Source organism: Pleuronectes platessa, chromosome 2 (assembly GCF_947347685.1).
Source record: "Pleuronectes platessa chromosome 2, fPlePla1.1, whole genome shotgun sequence".
Taxonomy (NCBI): Eukaryota; Metazoa; Chordata; class Actinopteri; order Pleuronectiformes; family Pleuronectidae; genus Pleuronectes; species Pleuronectes platessa.
Genome location: NC_070627.1, coordinates 17,783,934 through 17,806,940, shown reverse-complemented (window position 1 = coordinate 17,806,940; position 23,007 = coordinate 17,783,934). Strand labels below are relative to the sequence as shown.

At 42.7% G+C, this 23,007-nt stretch overlaps 2 protein-coding genes across 2 annotated transcripts in view; one reads left to right on the top strand and one right to left on the bottom strand.

The window, feature by feature from the left end:
• ppfia4 (PTPRF interacting protein alpha 4) overlaps positions 1–14,613 on the bottom strand; it is a 51,164-nt gene extending 36,551 nt beyond the window's left edge. The window contains exon 1 of the mRNA XM_053439786.1: positions 14,356–14,613. Within this exon, the coding sequence (XP_053295761.1) occupies positions 14,356–14,613 (258 nt within the window). The remainder of the gene's footprint in view (positions 1–14,355) is intronic.
• Positions 14,614–18,344: 3,731 nt separating this feature from the next.
• tmem183a (transmembrane protein 183A) lies at positions 18,345–23,007 on the top strand. The gene is made up of 8 exons (XM_053434916.1): positions 18,345–18,558; positions 18,693–18,782; positions 19,208–19,378; positions 19,470–19,629; positions 19,876–20,056; positions 20,336–20,416; positions 20,549–20,704; positions 21,501–23,007. Exons 1-8 carry the CDS (start codon positions 18,495–18,497, stop codon positions 21,684–21,686), a joined length of 1,089 nt encoding a protein of 362 aa, XP_053290891.1. The 5' UTR covers positions 18,345–18,494; the 3' UTR covers positions 21,687–23,007.

Sequence of the window (23,007 nt, the reverse complement as noted above, 5' to 3'; positions counted from 1 at the left end):
TCATTGGATTTTATCCGATCTTTGGATATGCTTAGTTATTTTCATGAATGAGAAAATAGGGATAAACTCTGGCTCGTGGCACAGTGGAGGAATTCCCCAGGGTGTGTCAGATCAAATGCTCTAAATCAGCCAGATTGGAAGGATTTAAGCAGCTGTTTATGGAGGTCTGCCAATCACGAGCGAGCGCAGTCCTGCTGCATTAACTCTTAGCCTGAAAGTGGCTGTAAAGATGGATGACGTGTTGAAAGAGCAGGAGTATTAAACTTAACTGATGGATCAAGATAGTGCCGTGCCACCATTAAATATATGCTTGATCATAAAAGCGTAAAAGGGGATATAAAAAGTTTCCAATACATATCGTATCATTGTTATAACTTTCTCACTGTATCCTTGCTCCTCAATATGTTGAGTTCTTCATGAGCAGAGATATCTTCATGTAAGTTGGCAACCATGGAAACACAATAGAGCCGAACAACAACAGATGATCATTTTTTTTTAAAGAAAGAGACAAGGAAAGAGCTGTGTTCTAATTCAGGGGCCTTCGTGGGCAACAGAGACTCTGAAGACCAAACCCAGATGAGATGGTCTGGTCTTCGGAGGATTTCAGTCATTTTGGTCACCAGCTAGTCCTGCCCCTACTGCTATTGCCCAGCATTGGCGCTATTGGACATGACGAGAAAGTTTTACAATGCCCTAGTTTTTTTTATCGTGTACTGATAGCTGTTTCGCTCAGTTGAAGCCTGACAAGCATCAGACGTTTTGGTCTCATTGGTCACTGCCGCTATTTGAAAAACTGTACGTGTAAGGGCAATGAATCCTGGGATAGGTGTGCCCGGGACGGATCCACCCATGTTGGAGCCTTCGTTGATCGGGATGAAAGGACACTTTTTGGACGCATTTGAAAGAGCCCTCGAAATTGAACAGTGTAGTTGCACCGCTGTGATGGAATCAGTCAGGATGTAGACCCTGAATTGAGAGACAGCTATAAGAAGTGTGTTTGTGTGTGTGTGTGTGTGTGTGTCTGTCTCTGGTGTCTGTGAAACAATGTTCAATTGCACCCACCACCCAAGCAGCCCACAGCCAATCTAGAGCAATTACAGCACAGATCTGTGGGTGCCATGACGAAGAGATAAAAAGAGAAGAGAAGAGAATGAGGCCCCCATTCATTTGCTGACACAGGATGCTGACATGCCAGCACTGGCGGAGGGACGAGAGGAAACATCGGATCAAATAGGAGGAGGCAAAAATGAACAGATCCCAATGACAAAAGGATGTGACTGAAACTTGAGAGGCAAAGGATGGAGAAGACTGCTGGAGGATGGCAGCGGAAGTGGGGGGAGGGGTGACACTGTCTGATGCAAGCTGCAATGCTTCATATGACCTTAATGTAACTCAGCTACGGGCACTTCCTCGCTGTCTAAGTCTTTTTCTCTGTCTCTCATTCACAACTGTCTTCACTACCTCGTTGTTGCACTGAACATCTCATTTTCAAGAGCTTATATAATGGTGAGGACATTTTTAACAGCTTATAGGGGGGGGGGCTTTTAGTCACCTTCAATGAACTTGTGCAGAAGGGACGCCCACTCCTCGTCCTCCTCTTCCTACCCATAATTTATCAAAACATTGAATGCATTTTAATATTGCGACTGTTGTGTTTTAAATGTACAATATGGAGCTTAAGAGTCTCTCAATCAAAACAATAACCTAAGACCTAGTTTGATGATGTTGTGAAGCAGCATGGGATCATGGGAGTTTTTGTCTTCCCCACCATTGCAAAAGATAATCTACCAGACGCGAATGCAAATCATCTTCATGGATGAGGTAATGTATTAAAGTTGTATTTACGTTAAAGGGCAATGATAAATCCTGATCAATTATGAGTGAATAATACAAACAGAGGAAGGAAAGAGCAGCTAACTGGCTAGCTGAGGGTTTTTCCTTTGCCATACCTCGTTTTCCCCAGACGTTATAGCAGAGATCTACAAATCCATGGTAAAGCAGATATGATTTGGTTAAAAGGCGACAAAAATGAAATGTCCCATTACCATGAATGGGAATTTGTCTGGCTTTGATCATTTGAGTTTGCATGCTCCTCCTGTGTGTGCGTGGATTTTCTCTTCCTCCCATAGACCATGCAGACTGATCAATGGAGGTTACGTTAATCGAGACATAAATTGGCTGTAGGTATGAGTGTATATGGTTGTTTGTCTGTAGCCCCCCCCCCCCGTCTCAACCAACATAACCTGTAGCTTCAGCTTCCCTGCCTTACAGGACAAGCCGTATAGATAATAGATGGATCAGCAATGGGCTTTTTCCAATAGCACTCTGCTGTTAGTGTGTTTACAATGCTTTCATGAAGATTAAACAAAGCTGTTAAACTGCAAGGTGTCCAAAGGCATCAATGACAAGAGTCATCTTGTGTCTTTCCCTTCGAGTCCGTGTTTTTTGTCGGCTAGTTTAAGTCTGCTTGTGTGTGTGTGTGTGGGCCAGACTGAGCGAGAATTAGCGTGAGCGAACGAGAGGGTTGGAGCGTGGAGCTGAGGATTAGAAGAGACGGTGCAGGGCAGCGGAGGAGAGAGAGGGCAAAGCATCTAAGTGTGAATGATGTTCTTCTTGCACTGGGGCAGGCCACATCACAGCCCCCATTATTCTAATGGGGCACCACGATGCTTACTGACCTTCATCATTGACAGACAGAGCCGGCTGTGGTCATGATAGTGTGTGTGTGTATGTGTGTGCGCATGAGCTGTTTATACAATTATAATATGTGGGAGCAGTTCAGGCTATTAGCGTTGTAATTAGATGTACTACATGGAGTGCACAATGCATTCGAAATGTGTTCTTGGTACCAATTAGACAGAATATTGCATTGCATCATGAAGAAGTATGGATGCACATACTCACACACGCACACACACACATGCACATATGAGCATACAATCATAAAACATAATGTAATGTTCTCAGGCTACTATGGAGATATAACAACTCACTGGGCTTGCTCGTTCAATGAGCTGATTTAGGTCAATTCAGTGCACACATGCAATCGCTGAAGGACATATACCCACATTCAATTCTATTTGATATGAATATGAAACTACATTAATAAAACAACATTTTAAGATTTACCCAGCTTCATTTCATCAAGTTAATACAAAGGCAATTGAATCTAATAGCTGCACCTTCAATTTTAGTTTTTCGTAAAGAATATGGACAGACTTTTTGCCCCAGTATAACATCCGAGCAGCTGTGCTCCCACCTCAAGCAGTGAGAGCAAAGCTGTAAGTACAGTGAGCTCACCGAGAGATATGAAGCATTATCTGACAGAACGATAGCTAACTAATAGAGCTCTCAGCACACAAGCATAAAGTCATCACCACTGATAAGACGGAGAGCGAGGGAGCGTGAGAGATAGAGGGACTGAGAAAGAGGATAAAAGGTAAAGAAAGAGACCGACTATGAAGAGAAAGAAAAGATTAGTGCGTTGGGAATGCTTGAACACTGGATCTTGACCAGTTCATTTACACACAGTTTTTATAGCACAGGTTCTTGAACTTTACTGAAATCAAGGAGGCACAAAAAGTAATTGAACAAAAAAAAAGGAGAGCAACTTCTCCACAAATCTCTAAGTTGCAAGGATATACTTTGTATAACTCTGTGTGTGTGTGTGTGTGTGTGTGTGTGTATGTGCACCATCCCACGTGTCTGTGAATGGAGCTGAAAGTAATTGAATAACAGACCGCATCTGAGAACTGATGGATGTTGTAGGTGGTGCTGAACAAACGGACCTCGAATTAATACAAGAGACGATCCTAAAAGCTTTCTGCAGATATATACATGCACCAAATATATCTTATTAGTTTCTCCAGTATATAGTTTGTCAACTCATGCTGTTTAAATCATCTTTCAGTCATGGATGTGTGAAGTCAGCATATACCATCATGTATTTAGACACAGAACACAGTGCGTCTGGTCAGCCATGATGGTGCTCTGAGCCGGCTCATGCACACTTGCACATGCACCTTTTTCCTGTGAGAAACATTCAGCACCATACGGTATGGGCGTATGCACATGTGAATGTGTGGCTGTGCATGTGTGTGATGTATTTTCCCAGTTTGACACTTAACGGTGTACCGGGAAGTGCTGACTAGGGGTGGGCAATTCATCACTTGAACCGTTTTCTTACTTAAGATTTCAGTAGCAAGAGCATCTGCTCACCAAGAGGATTGAATAATATAGGAGAGAACAGTGCATTCCATGTTTTACAACCTGAGCCTTACTTTAAAAGTCCAACATCTTTCCCATCAGAGGCAACAACATATTTAGACAGGTATCCACTCTTTATCTCTGCTTTTAAAGCACAGGTGATTTGACAGAATAAGACGACAACTGCAGGAGCTCGAACACACCCAGAAAATCTCAATAAGTAATGGCAGAGGAGGCCTCCGAACAAGAAGCTTCAACCTCTTCACCTGGCTCTCCACCAATCTTCCTCCTGATGTCCGAGCTTCTCACCCAAAGGCCAAAGCCAGCCACCCAGCTCAGGCTGCCAACCAATTTATTAAATTGGTTGGCAGTGAGTGAGAGCTGTAGGAATCAGAAATTAAAACGCTTGTGCAGCATTTTAAACACCAAAATACATCGTTTCAAGACAAAATTAGCCAGTGGTGAATACGTTCTCAGTGGTGTGTCACAAAGTGTTAGCTCGCAGCAAGCTAGGCATTTTGTCAGTGAGGTCAATTAACAGACACTGCAAACAACTCAAACATCAAAACAGGAGCACATGGAGGGCATACAGTAACCCATTTGATGTGAGTGAGTGTGTGTAGTACGTGTTTAACAAGGGGTGATAGGTCGGGTCACGAGACATATGTTATCGGATCTGAGCGGGTCGGCATTTCAGAAGGAGATAATAGCGGGTAACATGTTGAGTTCAGTATGGAGCTTTGCGGATGGAAGTTTGAAAAAATGGCCTAATGTAGGACTCAAGGCCAAAAGCAATCTCAAGGCCTATTTTAAGAGTGATGGGAAAAAATCAATTATAACAAAAAATTATTTTTACGAGTATCCTTCACATACTTATGATTCCCATCCTGAGCCCGATAAAACACAAATGATTAAAGAAGTACAAATAAAAACACATAAAGGTATGATAAGTTCCACAGCCTATACACAGAGAGAAATACATGTTCCACTGGAGCCATTAGCTACAGTATATACAGCAATATCTGTCCTACCACTGTGTCCTTCTCCTAAATCCTACATTTCACTTTCACCGCCACGCTCTCTCAGATCTGTGTAAGTGTGTGTTTCTGTGTGGGTGTGTGTGGGTGTGCATGCGAGTGTGTTATTGACAGACAGCAGCGGGAGAGGGGGCTATGTTGTGAGACACTGACAAGCTGTATTTCATGGAGCAGATGAAGCATTTTGAAGTCCTTTAAATCCCTTTAAGGGTCCAGCTGGGGACTTAGCTTCTGATGCCGCCGCCTGTGCTGCTGCTGCTTAAGTCTCTCGCTGAGAAAAACTGGGGTCTAGAAGATGTCGCCCCGACTACTGTGCATGTGTGTTTGTGAGGGTGGGAGTCTTTGAGAGAGGGCCTATTTGCGTGTGTGGTCTTGTTTTCTCTCTGGTGTCTATGCACATGCGGGTGTGTAACCTTTACATTTGTAAGTTTGGGTTTCAAGACCCATCCATCTATCCATCCATCATCTATAATGCTTATCCAATAAGGGTCATGGGGGCTCTGGAGCCAATTCCAGTTGACATTGGGCGACAGACACTGGGAGAGCATGCAAACTCCTCTACTGCCGCCCATGTCTTCTCTGTCACACTTATAGCCCCTCCTTGCCCACCAATGTCTCATTTTCTATTCTGGGGGATTTTCACAAGGGAAAGCGAACTGACAGAGTTTCGATAGTGTAGATGTCAGACATGGTAGGGCCAAGGGCTAAACTGCTGGCTGGAAAACTTAATCTCATGTCCCCCTGTTTCAATTCCTCCTCCTCCTCTTTCTCACTCTGTCCTTCCGTGCCTCCCTCCTTCATTATACTCGCCCTCCCCTCTGGTTGAGCAAATGCATCTCCAATCAGCACACAAACACACACACACACACACACACACCCACACACACACACGCACCCACAGACATACACACATGCATTCTCCATTATGAGAGCATGTCCCTCACTGTTGGGGACAGTCAGGTCTGCTTTTTTTTTCTCCTTCCTTTCCTTACCTATTCTTGGCTAACACATACAGTATATACACACAAACACATTAGAAGTCAAATATGTCTCTCTGTCCTTCTCTTACTTCCCTCGCTCTCCTCCTCTCCCAGCAGCCAGGGGGACAAATTGGCGCCCGGCTGAGCTAAATGTGCCTGGTGCTGAGAGCCAGATGGTACTGGCAGAGGGAAGGGGGGAGCCAAAGATGGATGCTACTGAGAGACAGAGTGCTGAAGCCGTGGTGTGGCAGGGCAGCGTGGGGGAGCTAGCTTTGCACACTGATAGTCTATTAGTGTTCAGGGGCCCGAAAGCTGTGCACATGGCGCTTGCCAGGGGCCAGTTTGACCTGATTAAAGCTTTTGGGTGTGCTTGAATCAAGACTGGTGGACACGAGGAGGACATGAACGTGAACTCGTGAAGCAGAAGGAGGCCTGTGGAGTGAACTGCTGCTGACAGATGATGTAAAGTTGTTACATCAGGAGAGGAACAGAGGATGAGACAGAGAGAGAGGGAGAGAGAGATAGAAAGAGAGAGAGAGTAAGAGAGATGTGATGTCAGTCCTCGGCTGAGGGGTATATGCTGTTGATTAGACTCACTTCACTTATTCTGGGGTCAGTTAAGTTTGTCTCCTTCTCTGCCATAAAATATTAGTTAAAGATCTGAGGTCAAATACATTTTTTATAGAATGCGGCTTATATTTTTGTGGTTTATGCCCTAATTATAAAGTTGTTGTTTTTTTCAACTAAGGCTTGATGCACATTAGAGTATTTTCAAAATTGATTTTTTTATTATTTTTACAAATGTGGGAAACCAATTGAATTTTCTTATTCCAATCACACACACCAGACAATTCCGTGTAAGACCTCACACTAAACGTTTTTGATTTGTGCTGATTCAGGGTTAGGGTTCCCCCAGAAACCCACATAATCAAACTTCTTTCTGAAGGGGTTTTGGTCCAGATGACATTTTAGGTAACCTCTATTAACAGCTTTCTGCCATATGAAGGCAGATAAATGAGAAAGCCGGTCGCCAAGCTATTTTAGTCATTGCGTTCCATCTCTCTTGCTCTCCACTCGGAGTGTTTACCTGTGGGCAACCAAAGCCTGCTCCAACGTGACTAGTCAAACTAAAATTAAAACATGAAGGCTTGAAGCCCCTAAATCTTGTCCCTCTCCTACGGTCTCTGCATATTCACATGCAGAATGTGTTTGTGGTGATTAGTCATCCGCTGGTTGCACTTGTGCATTGGGATTTTTTGTGAAAAACCACATACAAGGGAAAATGAGGTCATGGCTGAGAAGACATTTGGCAGCATAAGCAGGAGGTGAGTTGGAAATAAAATGTTTTTGTCTCATATGAGGCTAGTGCAAGCTGCTGCAACATGCTAACATTATTGTGTTTCTTTATAGGTGCAGGGGAGAGAGAAACCTGTGATAATTTGAAATGCAGTTATCATTCTCTGACCTTCCACTGCCATGGGGATGCCCTTCTATATTACAGTAATATTACTGTGCTCTGTGCTTGTATGAAGATTGCTGTCAATTGTGTACATAACATCCAATTAGTGACGCTTCCCTGTCAGCTCGTTCTCATTCGATATTGCATGTTTCTGCTTAAGTCCAAAGTGCTGAAATAATTATATTGGCTTCGCTTATAAGATGGATGAGTTGTGGATGGATATGTTTAGTGGAAATCATTATGTTTAAGTCAAGGTCGGGGTGCCTCTTTGGTGTTAGGGTCAAGGTGCCAACCATGATGCATCTTTTTACCCCTCTCTTTGCCCAGGTTGTTTCCCATCGTCTTCACATTCTTAAATAAAAACTTTACCTGCCCCAAAATATACTAATAAACGATAGGAGGTGCTTGAGAAAAAAGAAAATGTCAACGTCGTTAATGTACGGGTAAGATCATAAACATTACATCAATTTTGGGTTATCAAGTCCATAACATCGCCCCAGACTCCTGCCCTCTCACCCTCTCTATTCTCTCTCTCACAGGGTTTCTTGGTGACATTCAGCTGCTCCACTTTCCTCAACATCAACCCAAATTCCTGTGTTTGGTGCTTACGTAACAAATACCATAAGATTTAGGCCTCAGTAGCAGCAGACCAATGAGATGTGGAAATCCTCCTCCTGACTTTGCTCGCCCTCCTCAATATTATCCTATCATGGTGCACAAAGCTGCCCCAGCCATCCATGCATAAGCAACACTGGCTGTGGGCATGCTCGCACATACCGACACACAGGCTGAGGACGACACGAAGACAGCGCATGACATTTAAGAACACACAGGCAGTGTGCATGTGTGCGTGTTATTTGTTTGTAGATGTGTGCATATGCGAGTAAGTCTGTTGGTGCCTTGGTGAATGTGTGTGTCATGATTTCCTCAGGCCACCTCTGAGCACTGCACAGGGGAACCTTGGAGCTCCTCTTCATTCCTCTGCTGAGTAAAGTACATTTACTTTGACACTCATTCCCCCTCACATAATACCTGCAGGCCTAACACACCTCTGGTACAGTTACTATAATGGCTGAGTACCAAGCCTGCAAGACTCCCTTCTGTTGGCCTTGGTATATTGTGAACATCCCACTCTCTGTTAGCCCACGCAGCCATTACTATAGGACGGGGTTATGAAGTCCATTTATTCATTACAAAACTGGTGTTGATTAAGTCTGAAGGTCAGATTATTTGTCCTACATTGGGCTTAAAATAAGATTTTTTATTCTAACTCCAAATCTTTTACATCTCTATCTTCATGATGCAAATAAACTGCAGAGAACATCCATCCATCATCCATCATCCAGCCATCATCCATCCATCCATCCATTATCTATACCACAGGGAGGCTGAAACCTATTCCATCTGACATTGTGCAAGGGGCGATATATGATACATATTAAGTTGTAAAAATATCATTTGAAAAGTTTTCGTACTAGTACCAATATGATATAGAATATAAAGCTGAGGGTAAGCAGTTCTCTGACAACACCCAGCACCCTGTGGTACACGTATGCATCACTGCAGTAAGCTGAGAAGGTAAACCCCTGTATGTCAGCAAGAAGAAGATGTACGCTGGTGTGCAGTTGCTCTGTATTGTTGCAGAAACACAAGCAGCCATTAAACCTGGACTTAAATAAAATATAGCGTAAAACTAAGATAAGTAAAGATGATTCTTGCCAGCTTTGTTACACTACTTGAGGAGGAGGAGAACATAACTATCAGAAGGACAACCGGGAGGGGACAATTGAGTAATTGATAAGTCTGATAAAGAGAAGGAGTGTCAAGACAGACAGAGAACAAGAAATCTAGTGATAGGAAAAGAAACTAAGAAGAAATAAAAAATGAACATCAAACAGGAAAGAAACAAATAGAAAAACAAATGTGTTATTTGTGAAGTGCAAACACAGACCTGGAAATAGTAATGTCCGAGAGAGAGAGAGAGAGAGAGAGAGAGAGAGAGGGGCTCATACACATAAACACAGAGGCACGTGCTTTTTCATTTACTCAGTGCCTGAAGTTGTGTCTGTACAAGGGTAATCAACAATCACAGCTAGGAGAAGTTAAAGTGTACATGTGTGTGTGATAAAATAAACAACACAAATACAAAAGGTTGTGTGCACGTAGTTGTGAAGCAGTGAGGACAGAGGGGTTAGAATTTAGAGCAAGAGGCAGTTGTTGTTTTGAAAGGGCAGGGATGTGTGTGTGTGTGTGTGTGTGTGTGTGTGTGTGTGTGTGTGTGTTGTGTGTGTGTCTGTGTATGTGTGTGTTTCTCTCTGTGTATTTAAATCCTGGCAAAAATAGTCAGTGGTGTGTCAGCCAGGAACAGGTGTCCAAGCATCACAACACTGACTTACACGCCATCAAACTCACCATCAAACTCACATCACTCCACAAAGGCACAAACCTCTCGCAAAAAATAATATACCCCCCCCCCCCCCCCCCACCCTTCGAATGGAAATTTATTGACCTATAGTTGGGTAACTTCTCTGGTTAATATGTGAATTTAGTGTGAATCAATAGGTGTAACCCTGTAGCTTAATTTATGAAGATAAGCAGAAAACAGCTTCCCTGGCTCTGTCTAAAGTTCAGTACTTACAACTATCTATACTATCTCACTAACCCACTAGCACCTCATTAGTGCATTGCCTCTTTTTTGTTTAATCTGAACCTAACAGAAATGCAAACAGATGTTTGACAGAGCACGGATCCTGTCCTATATCTCTTGTAAGAAACTGCACATGTTTATTTCCCAAAACTATGATTCTGCATCTATGGGATGTACAAAACTTAACACCCCTTTACAAAAAGTGAATATCCAACAGTGTGCGATTCTAAATAATACAATAAAGTAGTAATATAAAATATATAGAGATGTTATAAATGGATCAGTTTCACACATTTATTCAAACTTATTAGATCCTTCCTGCAAACCAGTGTCTGTACTGGACGCGAAAAGCCATTCCCATCTTATCTAAAAGATAACCCCAACATCAAAATCAAACATTTAAAATGAATACATAGAGGCTTTATTACCCCACGTGGGAAGGATATCAAGCCCTCTCTGGATTCATTACATTATAATTGGATACATACACTTGCATGTTCTGGTAATGCTCCAGTATAAATGTCCTGTAATTGTGTACTACAGAGACAATAATAATATCCAATCATCTATATGGAATTACCTTGTGTATGTTTAACACTCTGCAGCTAAAATTAATAGGGCAAAGCCACACCATTACTTCCTGGGACATTGTATTAAAATAAATTTGTTGAGAGGAAGTATTTTGGTTTAAAGCTTCAGGAATAAGTTGCTAGCATCTGATTACACAAGCTTATCTTCTCTTGTGTACATTATTTGTAACCATGTTAACGTTTGTATTTTCTTATTGACAAACGTTTATATAGAGAGATTTAGTGAAGTGCTTGATTTGGTAACACGGTGTTCACCCACTGCCTGCTCTCTGTCTGAGTTGCACAAATGTGCACAAATGCTTGTTTTCCAACACATTCTCTTTGACACTGTCAGAACTGTTTTTCTCACACAGGAGGAACAGGCGTGTGGGTGCAAGCATTCGTATGTAGGTCTCTGTGTGTGTTTAAAACCTAATTTGTCTATGGGCAAGCCCATCTCTGAGGGCAGTATTAGATGCTTTATGCACCGTAATGGGCTGACATGTTAATCTGAAACTCTATTCTCTGTTGCTAATGAACATATCCATCGCTGTCTTTGTGTATGTGTTTCTTTGTGAGCGTGTTTGTATGTGCATACGTGTGTCTGTGTGTGTGGCAACATTTGACTTTTTTATGATGCTGAGGCAAACCCAGATTTGAACACTGATTACAAGGTACAGTCACCTCGGCATCAGTGTCATTGTGATGTTATGGCTTTTTTAACAATGAAGACACCAAAGTGTATTGAATTTTGCTCACATAGCTTGTGCATGTGTGTCTTGTGTGGGTGTGTGTGCGTGTGTGCATGTGTGTATGTATGTGAGACTATGATCTGACAGTTTTGGGTCAGACCAGTCCCATGGAGTCAGCAAACCTACAGAAGGCATTACAAAAACACAAAACACACACATGCACACACCCAATAGCTGAAGATGAAAAAATTTTGGGAGAAGAGAAAGCGAGGAATTCTTGCATTTGAGCAAAGAAGGCCCTCCTGCTGTGCCAACACTCATACATCAGTTTACACCTCAGGAGCAGAGAGAAATGAACACATCTCACATATAGCACACACATGTAGACATGACTGACTGGGGGGCATCACAGAGGAGGCAGCAGTAGCAAACAGGCAGCTGTAATACTTTATTGTAGTTAAGGGCATAAACACACCAGCCATGGTCAGGAGTGAAGCTGCGAATCCGACTAATTACCAGTGACACATATAGGATAGTGAGGTCAGCAGCATCACCGACTGCTCCAACACGGCCCTAATATATTCATCACACCCAAACTTGAGAGATCAGATACAGTATGTAAATTTTGTCCACACTCCCCCTTCATCATTACAAGATGCACTCTTCAATTTCCCTTGATGAATCAGGGTCAGACTAATCTCACTCTTCAAGTGAGCGCAGCAAAACTGAGCAGAAGTCAATCCCAACGGAGATTTTCTAATTTCTCCGTCTTGCTTCACCCACTGTCCGTTGCATCATCTCTAGGCTCTGTGGCCAGTGTGGAAATGACCACCGCTGTGTGTGAGTGTGTGTGTGTGTGGACAGTTTTCGGACCGAAAGAGAGAGCAGGAGTCAGCTTATGCACGCCAGTCATGATATCTGCATAATGCCCCCTGAGGTCTATATCTGTATAACTAATACTTTTATTATTGCAAGAATAAAACATTACGCTGAACCAAGCAGGATTAGAAAAGAGGCATGACAGCCTCTTCCCACTCTCTGTTCCTAACACACAAACACAGACACACACACACACACATACACACAGACTTGTGTGGAAGCAAGCAGCCCGGGGCCATGTACACTAGCAAGCAGCCATGTTTCTTTCACAAGAGGCTGCAGTGACGCTGTCAGAGTCAGCATGGTTCTCGCTCACACACACAACACACACACACACACCATACAGTGACATCATGCCACGAATTTAGACCGAGGGGTCAGAGGGTAACGTAGCTTTATGTGCTGAGGCTTCATTGTCGTCATGCTCGGTGACTGCATCAGCCCTTATTCAGCTACATCACACACAAACACACACACACGCACACACACACACACACACACACACACACACACACACACACACACACACACACAAACACACATAGTGTAAAAACGTATGACATCACAGCTCCTATTCTTAGCATTACCACTGACAGCAAGGCCAACACAAACAGAGGTGAGGTGGTTTCAATCCAGATAATGACAGGTGTGCTCTGCCCTCGTCTGTGGCACTGCTCTCAACATCTGGCCCAGACCTCTAGTCAGAGTAAACACTCTTCTTGTGAGTATATAAACCCTCCCTCCACATTTCCACCTACTACATTACCAATCTACCTACTAGACATTTAGATCCTCCTGGCATGCTGCCACTTACCGCGAGCTTTTGAAGTGCTACACATCTGCACATCCCCATCATCTTCACAGTTATTCTCGTGGTGATACCCTGGGACATGCAGCAGTGTGAGAGGGGTTTCCCAGCAAAGACGGATAATCAGAAAATCAGAGCTCTACCACCCCCTTCATAAATTAGACAACATTTTCACGCCTAACTCCAGTTAGTGTTTCTAGATTTGTGGCTATCGTTAACCACTGGTACTGATAGAAATTAAAGTAGAAGCACCATGGCAGGACTGGCCTGCTGGTTGGGCCAAGAGCAGAAACATTTCTGCACCCCAGTTCAATCTAAATATCACCTGCCGCTGGAGCAATCTACGAATATGCAACACATGACAAAGCAATAAAGCAATCGTATAATTACCTCAGACGAGGAGGTTATGGTCACATCCCTGTCCGTTTGTTTGTTTATTTGTTACACAAAAACAACTGATCTGAGTTTCCCAATGCTTTCCATGCGTCTCAGGGAGCAAATCCAGTATTTTCTTTTTACTTTAGTTGACATTTTTCAACATCTTTGCCATTCTCCCAGGGAAAACTGTAGGTCATCTTAATGGAAATAACAGTAACATTAAGGGAACTGATATTCATGAGTGTGTCCAATTTGGTGCAGCTTCATTGAATCTGAGATGACAGTTGGGCCTTGGCGGAGGTATGCGCTCGACTGAGGGCCATTCTAGTTTGATTATGACACAGTCCCTTTAAAGATAGAGCCTTAAGATTAAGTGTGAAAAAGCAGGACACACCATCAGGCCCTTACCATGGCATTTATTCTGCTTTTGTGGTGCATATTCCCAATACAAGCAAATCAACACAAACCAAGAGACAAAACATGTCAGGACTGGAGCTGTCAGGGCTGCTGGATCTGTGATCCTCCAGCCTGCGCTACCTGGTTCATGATCCATCCCTGAGTTATTCTTCCAGGATAACATCTTCATGTTATCTTCTCACATACTTGTCCGCTTCAATGTCATATCATACCAAACGACTAACATCACCACATCCATCTAGCCCCCACAGCCCGACCCTTCAGAGGCCCGGCTGCTACTCACCTGAGGTAGCGAGGCGTTGATCTGCCGCTGGAGCACGTCCCTCTCGTGCAGCGCCCCCTGCAGCTTGGTCTGGGACTGGATGAGGGTCTCCTGAGTCTCCCTGAGGGACTCCAGCAGCTTGTCCCTCTCGTCCAGCATGTTGACCATCAGCTGCTCGAAGTTGGCCTCCTGGTCCGAGCCGTTCGGCACGCCGCCGGTGGCCCTCGGCGGACCGCCCGAATCTCCCTCGCTGATGGTCGGCATCACCTCGCACATCATCTTCCCGGCTCTGCGGTCCGGGCAACGCTATAGGACAGTGTCGCTGTCGGGATTAAGAAGGTACATGAGCCGGGTTACACAGCGTGATAATCGGACTCACAAGAACTGATAAGAGGCCCTTTAACGCCCCGTGGCGACGCACCAGCCTGTGCAACACATACGCGCCTTATTCCCGTTGCATTAAATCCCCATCGTGCACCGAGCGCGCATCCTCCACCTTTCCATCGCCTTACCTAATCAGAGTGGTTGAAAAGACGAGATGGAGATCGACCTCTCATCCATATTAACCGGCGTGTCTTCACCCGGTGAGCAGATCCGCCCTGCCCGGCGCGCCATGCACGCACATGTAGAAATCCCGGCGTGATGGTGTGATTGACAGCTCAGAGATAGACGGGTGTGTGGTTTGGAGGGGTGGTGCCCGCGAGCGTGACGGAGATCATAGCAGGCAACATCCGAGAGGAGACGTTCAATCTGCGTCCTTTAGCGGTGGGGACGGCGAGAGAGAGCCAGTGTTATCTGCATCCGCCTTCTCCGCTCCCATCTCTCTCCACACACACACACACACACACGCTCACACACACGCACACACACACGCACGCACGCACGCACGCACACATACACAAACACAGACACACACGGCCACCGACGCTCACTCCTCCTCCCACACACGCAGTCACTCTGTCAAACACATACACACACCATGCCTGCACATCCATCTTTGTGAGGACACTCGTGGACATGACATATACCCCAACCTTATCCATCACAGATTTCGATGACTGAACCAATGTCCTGATTCCATAAGGTTTGCAATTTAAACGGGTCCTTACAAAGAGAGAAGTGCGCAAACACACACAGTTTTGCACAACTATCCCGATTAGGACTTTGCATTGACTTCCATTCGTTGTGGACACACATATGTTTGTACTTATATTTAAGTGAGGACACTCATTGACATATACATTCCCTAGCCCCCTTACCCTTACATTGACCACTCAAACGAAAAGCCTTACCCTAACCTAAACCTAATTCTAACCCTAATCCTAAAACCAAGTCTCAACCCTCTAGGGTCTAAAATGGTCCTCACAAAGATAGTAGTACAGGTCTTCACACACACACACACACACACACACACACACACACACACACACACACACACACACACACACACACATACACACACACACACACACACACACACACACACACACACACAGACACACACACACACACAAACACACACAAACACACACACACACACACACACACACACACACACACACACACACACACACACACACACACACACAAACACACAGGAATCTTCAGTTGTCACTCCAGCTCTCCAAAGGGACCAACTCCCCACCGTCAGCCTCTAAGCGTTTTTGCACCACATGCACATGTAAAAGAGAGGAATCAGCTGGATGGTCCATTGATGTCAACCGTATATTGATCATAGACTTATAGATAGCACAGATTTAACCCTCACTGGCAGTAGTAGGCTACTAATGAACCATTCTCATCAGCACCACTAGACACCTTCATCTCCTGGCAGCTCCAGAGCCATAATGGTCGTGTACTTTGAGTGTGCAGCGCACCCTGCAGGATGGACATGAACTTTAAGATTATAAATATTAGTAATAAGAAAATGTTTCCCTCCTTTTCATTCTTATTCATAATCGTAATGTTAGGGTTATGAATCATAGAGAGAATGTATAATTTGGTGAGTCACTGCAGTTTCTTTGACACATTAAAGATAGGCCTGATTTTGACAGAAAGACCCACATTCTCCTTAACTCAGGACTGATGTTTTACATAGCTGAACTGCTACTTAAAGAAAAATCCACATGGAAATGGAAACTGGATTGCAGTCGAAAAAACAGGGTTAGGGTTAGGGTTAGGGTTAGGGTTAAAAAACAGTTGACCATAATCATATTAACCTATAGATAATTTATAAATGATGTTCAGCAGATGTTTGGCTGCTAATTTTGGAAAATTAAGTAAAGTAAGATATAAATTGTCAGTAATTTTTTCATTCAGTTTCTCAATTTATATATTCAATTAAACAATCTGACTCCTTCTATCAATGTAGTTTTCATTTGTGATTTCGGGTACAAATTAATCCAGATGTGTACATAATCAGTGCACAATTATGAAATTATGAAAGTCTTTATTGAATCAAAATTCGACTGGTAGCAACAAATGGTTATTTATTGCCACCTAGTGGTTGGAATAGATTGACTGCAGCAGTGTTGTAAATAGTTTGTCGTTAAGCTTTTCTGGCAGGAAGTCTTTCCACAAGAATAATGTCAAAGGGATTTTAAAACCCATGTTTCCTAAACCTGAACAAAAGGTTTTGTCACAGCTGAAAATCTGATGCCAGAAATCCTAAAGACAAATTTGTCCCAAGAGCTATCCCCTCTGACCTCTTCTGACATGTGCATTGACATGAATTGATGTGTGTTTTTTATTGAAACACCAAACTAGCAGTTCCCAAATCTGTCCAGCATTTCTGAGTCAGAAAAGTCCAGAGGGCTGTGGGAATATCCCTTGGGTCTTCTGGCAAGTGAGATATACTCCAATTTTAATTGCAGATGCATTTGGGCAGTTGAAGGTTGAAATAGTAACAATGAGAATATATATTGTTCTTGATGCCTGATTATGGACTATCTTGTCATAAGGAGAAAAGTTTCACAAGGTTAAATCAATACTCTGTGTTACGCAAAGGACACGGCCATAGTGGTCATATGATATTTGACAACATAGATGCAGACTTCAGAGGGTTTAATGGGTTAATTTCTCCTGACATCTCCTTTGACACATCTCTTAAGTTGGAGGAAATGAGGCAATCTAAGTTTGATAATGTAATCGTCAAGGAGGTCGAAGTAGCTCCTTTGTTTTTTTTGGTCAGAGATTTCTCCCAAAAAACGTATTTCCCTTGCCCTTGGAGACGTGACTCCATCCCTCTGTGTTTCAAGGTCTTGACAACAATGTTGTCAACAGCGAGTCTGAGATGGCCTGCAGCACGGCTGGGAAATGCTGAACACCGGACCTTTTAACATTATGATTACCTGGGCTGATAACATTGTCAGAGGTAATGATTTCTGTCCGTGTCGTCCTCTTCTGACAGATGGTTATTATGGATGATGTATGGGGCAGTTTTAAACGCCTGTATTAGCACCCTTATGAGTGGCAGAGTGAAAGATTGGCCCTTCACTGAAGTCAGATGGACAGCAGGCTCTTCAGGAATACTATGATTAACTGCTTTCTACGAATCCTTCAGTGGATGCCTGATTTATCAATCTGTGTTTGCTGACAGGTTATTTACCTCTTAGTCATCTAGCATAGCTGAAGCCCCATGTGTCAGTTAATGTGACATATTTAGTAATTAAAACAATACAAACAGCTTCACATCCCCTCACACACAGGTTAGCTCTGCATACCTTACGAGTTTAGGAAGTATAATGCAAAGTAGTGGTAGAAAAGCAGGGTTGACAAATTTATCCTCCGAACCTACTAGTAAAACATAAATATACATCATCCTTCCAAGGGAATGAATAAAAGCGCAGATATTCCAACAACAATCTTATGTGGCTGATAAAAATAATGTGGTAGATCCACTTTCCTTCACCCTTGAACGAGAGATTCTTGCAATGCTCAAGTCAACCAACAGGTGGCAGTAAAGCAACGGGTGGGAGGGAAAAACAACGATACTCTCGCGATACTCGCGACATCACGTCATTCCATGATGGCTGAAGATCCTGGCGGAACACTTTTCAATTTATCTTTAATTTTTCTTTCTTTCTCTGTACGTCGGCTTGCCATAGAGGCATGGCAGGACTCACAGCCCCGCTAAGCGTTCGCAGATCATTGGTGTCGACATGCCCAAGAAAGGGAACCGAAAACGGCTGAAATTTAAGACTGGGGACGTCTGTTCGGAATCAGGCAGGTTACGTTTACGTTAGCCAGCTAGCTAGCTACCTCTATTATGGTTATTGCAGGCTTTGCTGATTTGTGCTAAAGATAAATATACTCATAAACTATATTTAATAGAAAATATGGTGCTTTTTCCCCCCCAGTGACGGTAGCTGATTATGCTGATGCCGACCCAGCTGTTGTGAAGTCGGGGAGGGTGAAGAAGGCTGTCGTGAATGCAGTTGCTAAAGAAGGTAAAGCTGTGATAGTGGTCAGTGTAGGGTTGGATCATATGGACACAAATTATATTAAGATTAAAACCTTCGAATTAGACGATATCGACAGTGATCACGGTACTGTTCATTGTAAGTTTAAAAACAGATATTTGCTCCTGAGCGAATGTTGTGGTTTTAAACACTTCCTCATGTGCAGAGAATGACAAACACTCGATAACAGCAAAACCTCCTACAGATCTGAGGTCAATTTTGTGTTACACCTCTTCACTGTGATTATACAAACATATATCGACATTTATTGAAGCTGTCTTATGTTGCTATTGACAAAAATTGTACTTTGGTTATTATTGACATTGTTTCATAGCCCAGCGCTAGTGCAGTTTGACCTTGTCTGATAGAGGTGACCCTTGTGCTTTACTTACCATTATGCTGTTTTTATCCAGTGAAATCCCTCTGTGGCCTGGAGGCGTCTCAGGGGGCTGTAGAGGAAGTCCTGTCGTCGGCTGTGAGTGTCAACACAGACGCTTCGGACGGCAGTGAAGACCTGGACCCTGAAGAAGATGGAGAACATGAAACAAAGGTGGCCCACAAGAAGAAAAACAAGAGAAGAAAGGGTATTGTTTTTGTTTTCTTTGTGAAATATAGATATATATGCATTACTTGAGATTTCTTGGTTACAGTGGTGTTTGCATGTTGTCTTCTCAGAGAGCAGTGAGAGCAGCGATGGGGGAGAATATCCAATGGATATTTGGCTAATGCTCTCCGCCTATATTCGGCCTGAGGATGTGTGCAAATTTGCGCTTATCTGTAGAAATGCCTGGACAGTCACTTGCACTGCAGCTTTTTGGACAAGGCTTTATAGAAGGTGAGGTGGTTTAACTGATTGAATGAGCAAACCTACTTTACATTTGTATTTACCAAAGAATGAATTAAAGGCAATCTTTAATTGATCTTTATTGAGCCATTCAGTGCAAAACTAATTAGCTTATTCATTCAAATGCTCATAATACTCTCAATGCTCAATAAAATATCTTGAATCTGTCCTGATAAATTAGCAAAGTGATGAAGCAAATTTATCTTTCCCTGTCATTTCAATCTCTCTTTCTCAAAGACACTATAGGATTGATGTTGATCTGCCGCTTCGTCTCCAGCCTTACTCCATTGATATATTGAATCGTCTAAGGGCCCGCGTCATTCGCTCCCTTTTCCATTTGTACGAGCCATTCAGCTTGCGTGTCTCGAAAATTCCTGCCCTGCCCGAATCCACGCCGACAACTTTGCTCAACTCCAGGGTAAATGAACAGATGTGTGACTGCAGTCGTTGTGCTTAGTAAGGAATGCAGAACTATAGTTTTGTTTTTATTTAATTTCCATTCCCTGATCTGATGTATTTTAAATAGGATTAGCCTGTGATGAAAGTCTTTGTCTTTTTCATCTGAATGTCCTCATGACTGGAAAGCAAAACTCAATTTTAATTAGGTCTATTTAAAACCAGATGTGAAACACTGAGTCAAAATACTGATTTCACTATGGAAGCAGCCGCTTTGAATGCTTGATTTTTGTTGTTGCAGTGTTTGCTCTTCTGGGTCAAAAGGATGTCAGGGACTCGACCAGATGTATTGTGGGAGTTCAACTTCAAGTTTTTAAAGCAGGTAAAGGGCTTCCTCAAAACCAATTACATTTCTACATTTATTATCTTCATAACAAGTTGGTAATGGCCTACTGTGACTCCTGTTGTCATCATGTTTATGATTTGTGTATTTCTCTGTTTGTCTCCATTGCAGCGGGCACAAAGTAAAAATGGTTGTGCCAAGTCCTTGAGCTTGCCCAGACAATACGAACATGTCCACACAAACCCGGACACTGACTGCTATGTGCTTCAGGTCACAACTCTCAACTTCATCTTCACCCCTGTGGTCATGGGCATGACCCTGACCTTGGTTAGTATTTATTGTTTGTCCATTAGCAAGTGTTGATGAGATTTATGTTGACGGTTAAGATTTTAAATTAAAAGAATACTTGTATAAGACAGTTATGAATGAAAAAACATAATGTTGTTATACACAACCAACCAGAGGGTTCATTTCGATTTATTTCATGATATAACCTCCAGCTCTGCTCTCTCCTCAGAAATATCACAGTTGTGTAAATCTAATGATTAGACAGATCTTTCCACAATGTATGATAATGTACAAACCATTTAATTAAAAATGAATGACTTCAAATATCTAAATATTCCTCAGATTGTCAGTAATGTTGAATTGTCAGATCTGTATCTGCCTTACATCAGTTTTCACTAATGAAAAGAAGGTTTGATTTGGTAAAAGTTGCTTGGGGTTCAGAGGTCTCTGACATATTTTTGAGAAGTGCTTGAAAGGTGATAAAGTATGGCCAGAGATCAGCGAGGAGTTCACTATTGAGAGCACAAGGGCATGTTGTAGATGTAAACTCTAGTTGGGGTGAGAGGAAGTTGTTTTTATATGAGCTACTGTTTAACAGTCTGTACGAGGTTATGGCAGCACCAGAAATCTGAAAACTGAACTGAAGTGTTGATTCATGTAAACAAACCTCCGGGCAGTATGTTTGTTGAAAATATGCTAATTCATGTGTATTTATTATCTTTTTGCTTCAGCTTACATTATCTTCACCGCTTGATCATAGACTAATGAGAAGATGAATTTATGTACATCATTTCCTCTTCTAATCCACACTTTTCTGTCTCTGTATCGCTCATAGTTCACAATCAACGTCAGCACAGACATGCGGCACCATCGTGTCCGTCTGATGTTCCAGGACTCGCCACTCCACCGTGGGAAGAAGAGGGTTGATCACTGCGGGACCCAGGTGGTGTTGGATCCTGTCCACAGTGTGAGGCTAATGGACTGGTGGCATCCACAGTACCCCTACATATCCTCCATATAGGATATCTGCTCTCTCAGTTCCTTCTGCAGCATTATTCCCTCCTCGGTTACTCTAAGAGTTCCACTGTTAATTTCATCCCTCTCACCAAAATGAAGAAATTCTAATGGATGATTCTGCAAAACTCAAATCTTGAAAAGGTTATTGCCCATTCACGTTTACTTGTCATCGTTAGATGTTAAGTCCAACAGGGACTGGCCTCAGTTGGGATGCAAATACTTCCTTCGAGTGTGGCCATGAGACACACATCAGCAACCCGTCTTCTCTTCCAAAGTCTTTGTGTAATCATGGAGTAATAGGGCTGGGTGTTATGGAAAATAAATCAATGTCATAACCAGGAAATCATTTATCTAAATTGTCTTAGTATCTGTTGATACATGAAAAAACAGATTTGATTGTTGAGTAAGGCACATTTCAAAGTCGCAGTGAAACTGATTCATTGGAACTCTACAGATGGTTCTGGGAGATATTAAACTTGAAATTACTTTGCATGGTTTGCATAATGTTTTACAATATTACAGCATTAGTTCATAGATGCATCACACACACATGGCAGACAGGAACAATTATTTGGTACTACTAGACCAGTCCCCCATTCTCCTAGCAGACAACATGGTTGTAAGTTGAATCTACATGTGTGACAAATTTTGTAGAAGTGTTTCTAAAGCTCATGGGTGAATAAGGTGCTATATTTGTACTTACCTCTTATAGTTTGTTTTATGCTCACTTGAAAGTTACTCTGAAATATCTAGATTATTGCGTTGATTTGAGTTTTGATAATAATACCCCAACATATTGCTGAAAACCATGTTTTCTATTCAGGGTATATTTAAATCTAGGCAGCCTCTCTTAGTTTTATGTGAATATTAAAGACACTGCTCTACACTGAAAGGGACAAAGAGATGATTTACTAGATGTAACCAACTCACCTGCTGATTTTGGCAGTGTTTCTTTTAAATGTTTCATGGCTGAAATATCTTGACTGTTTTCTCGCTGATCGTGTGGCCCACGTCCCTCACTGCCATCCACCTCTGGACACTCAGTCTCAACTCTGAATGGCTCAAAGGTTCAAAGTAGTTTGTCTTGTGCATATTGAATGTAAGTAGATTTATACCAATCACATGCTTGATACCAATCAATTGGTATGATGAGAACGAGCTACTATTGACATTGTCCACCCATCATTTAAAATTGATTTGTTTTGCACATATACAAATATTGTTAGATTACACCTCTAGGCATACAAATAGTCTTATCAGGTGAGAGTTCCCCTGATTAAAATAAACTTATTGCACTGAAATAAAGTGAAACTGCCCTTGAAGAA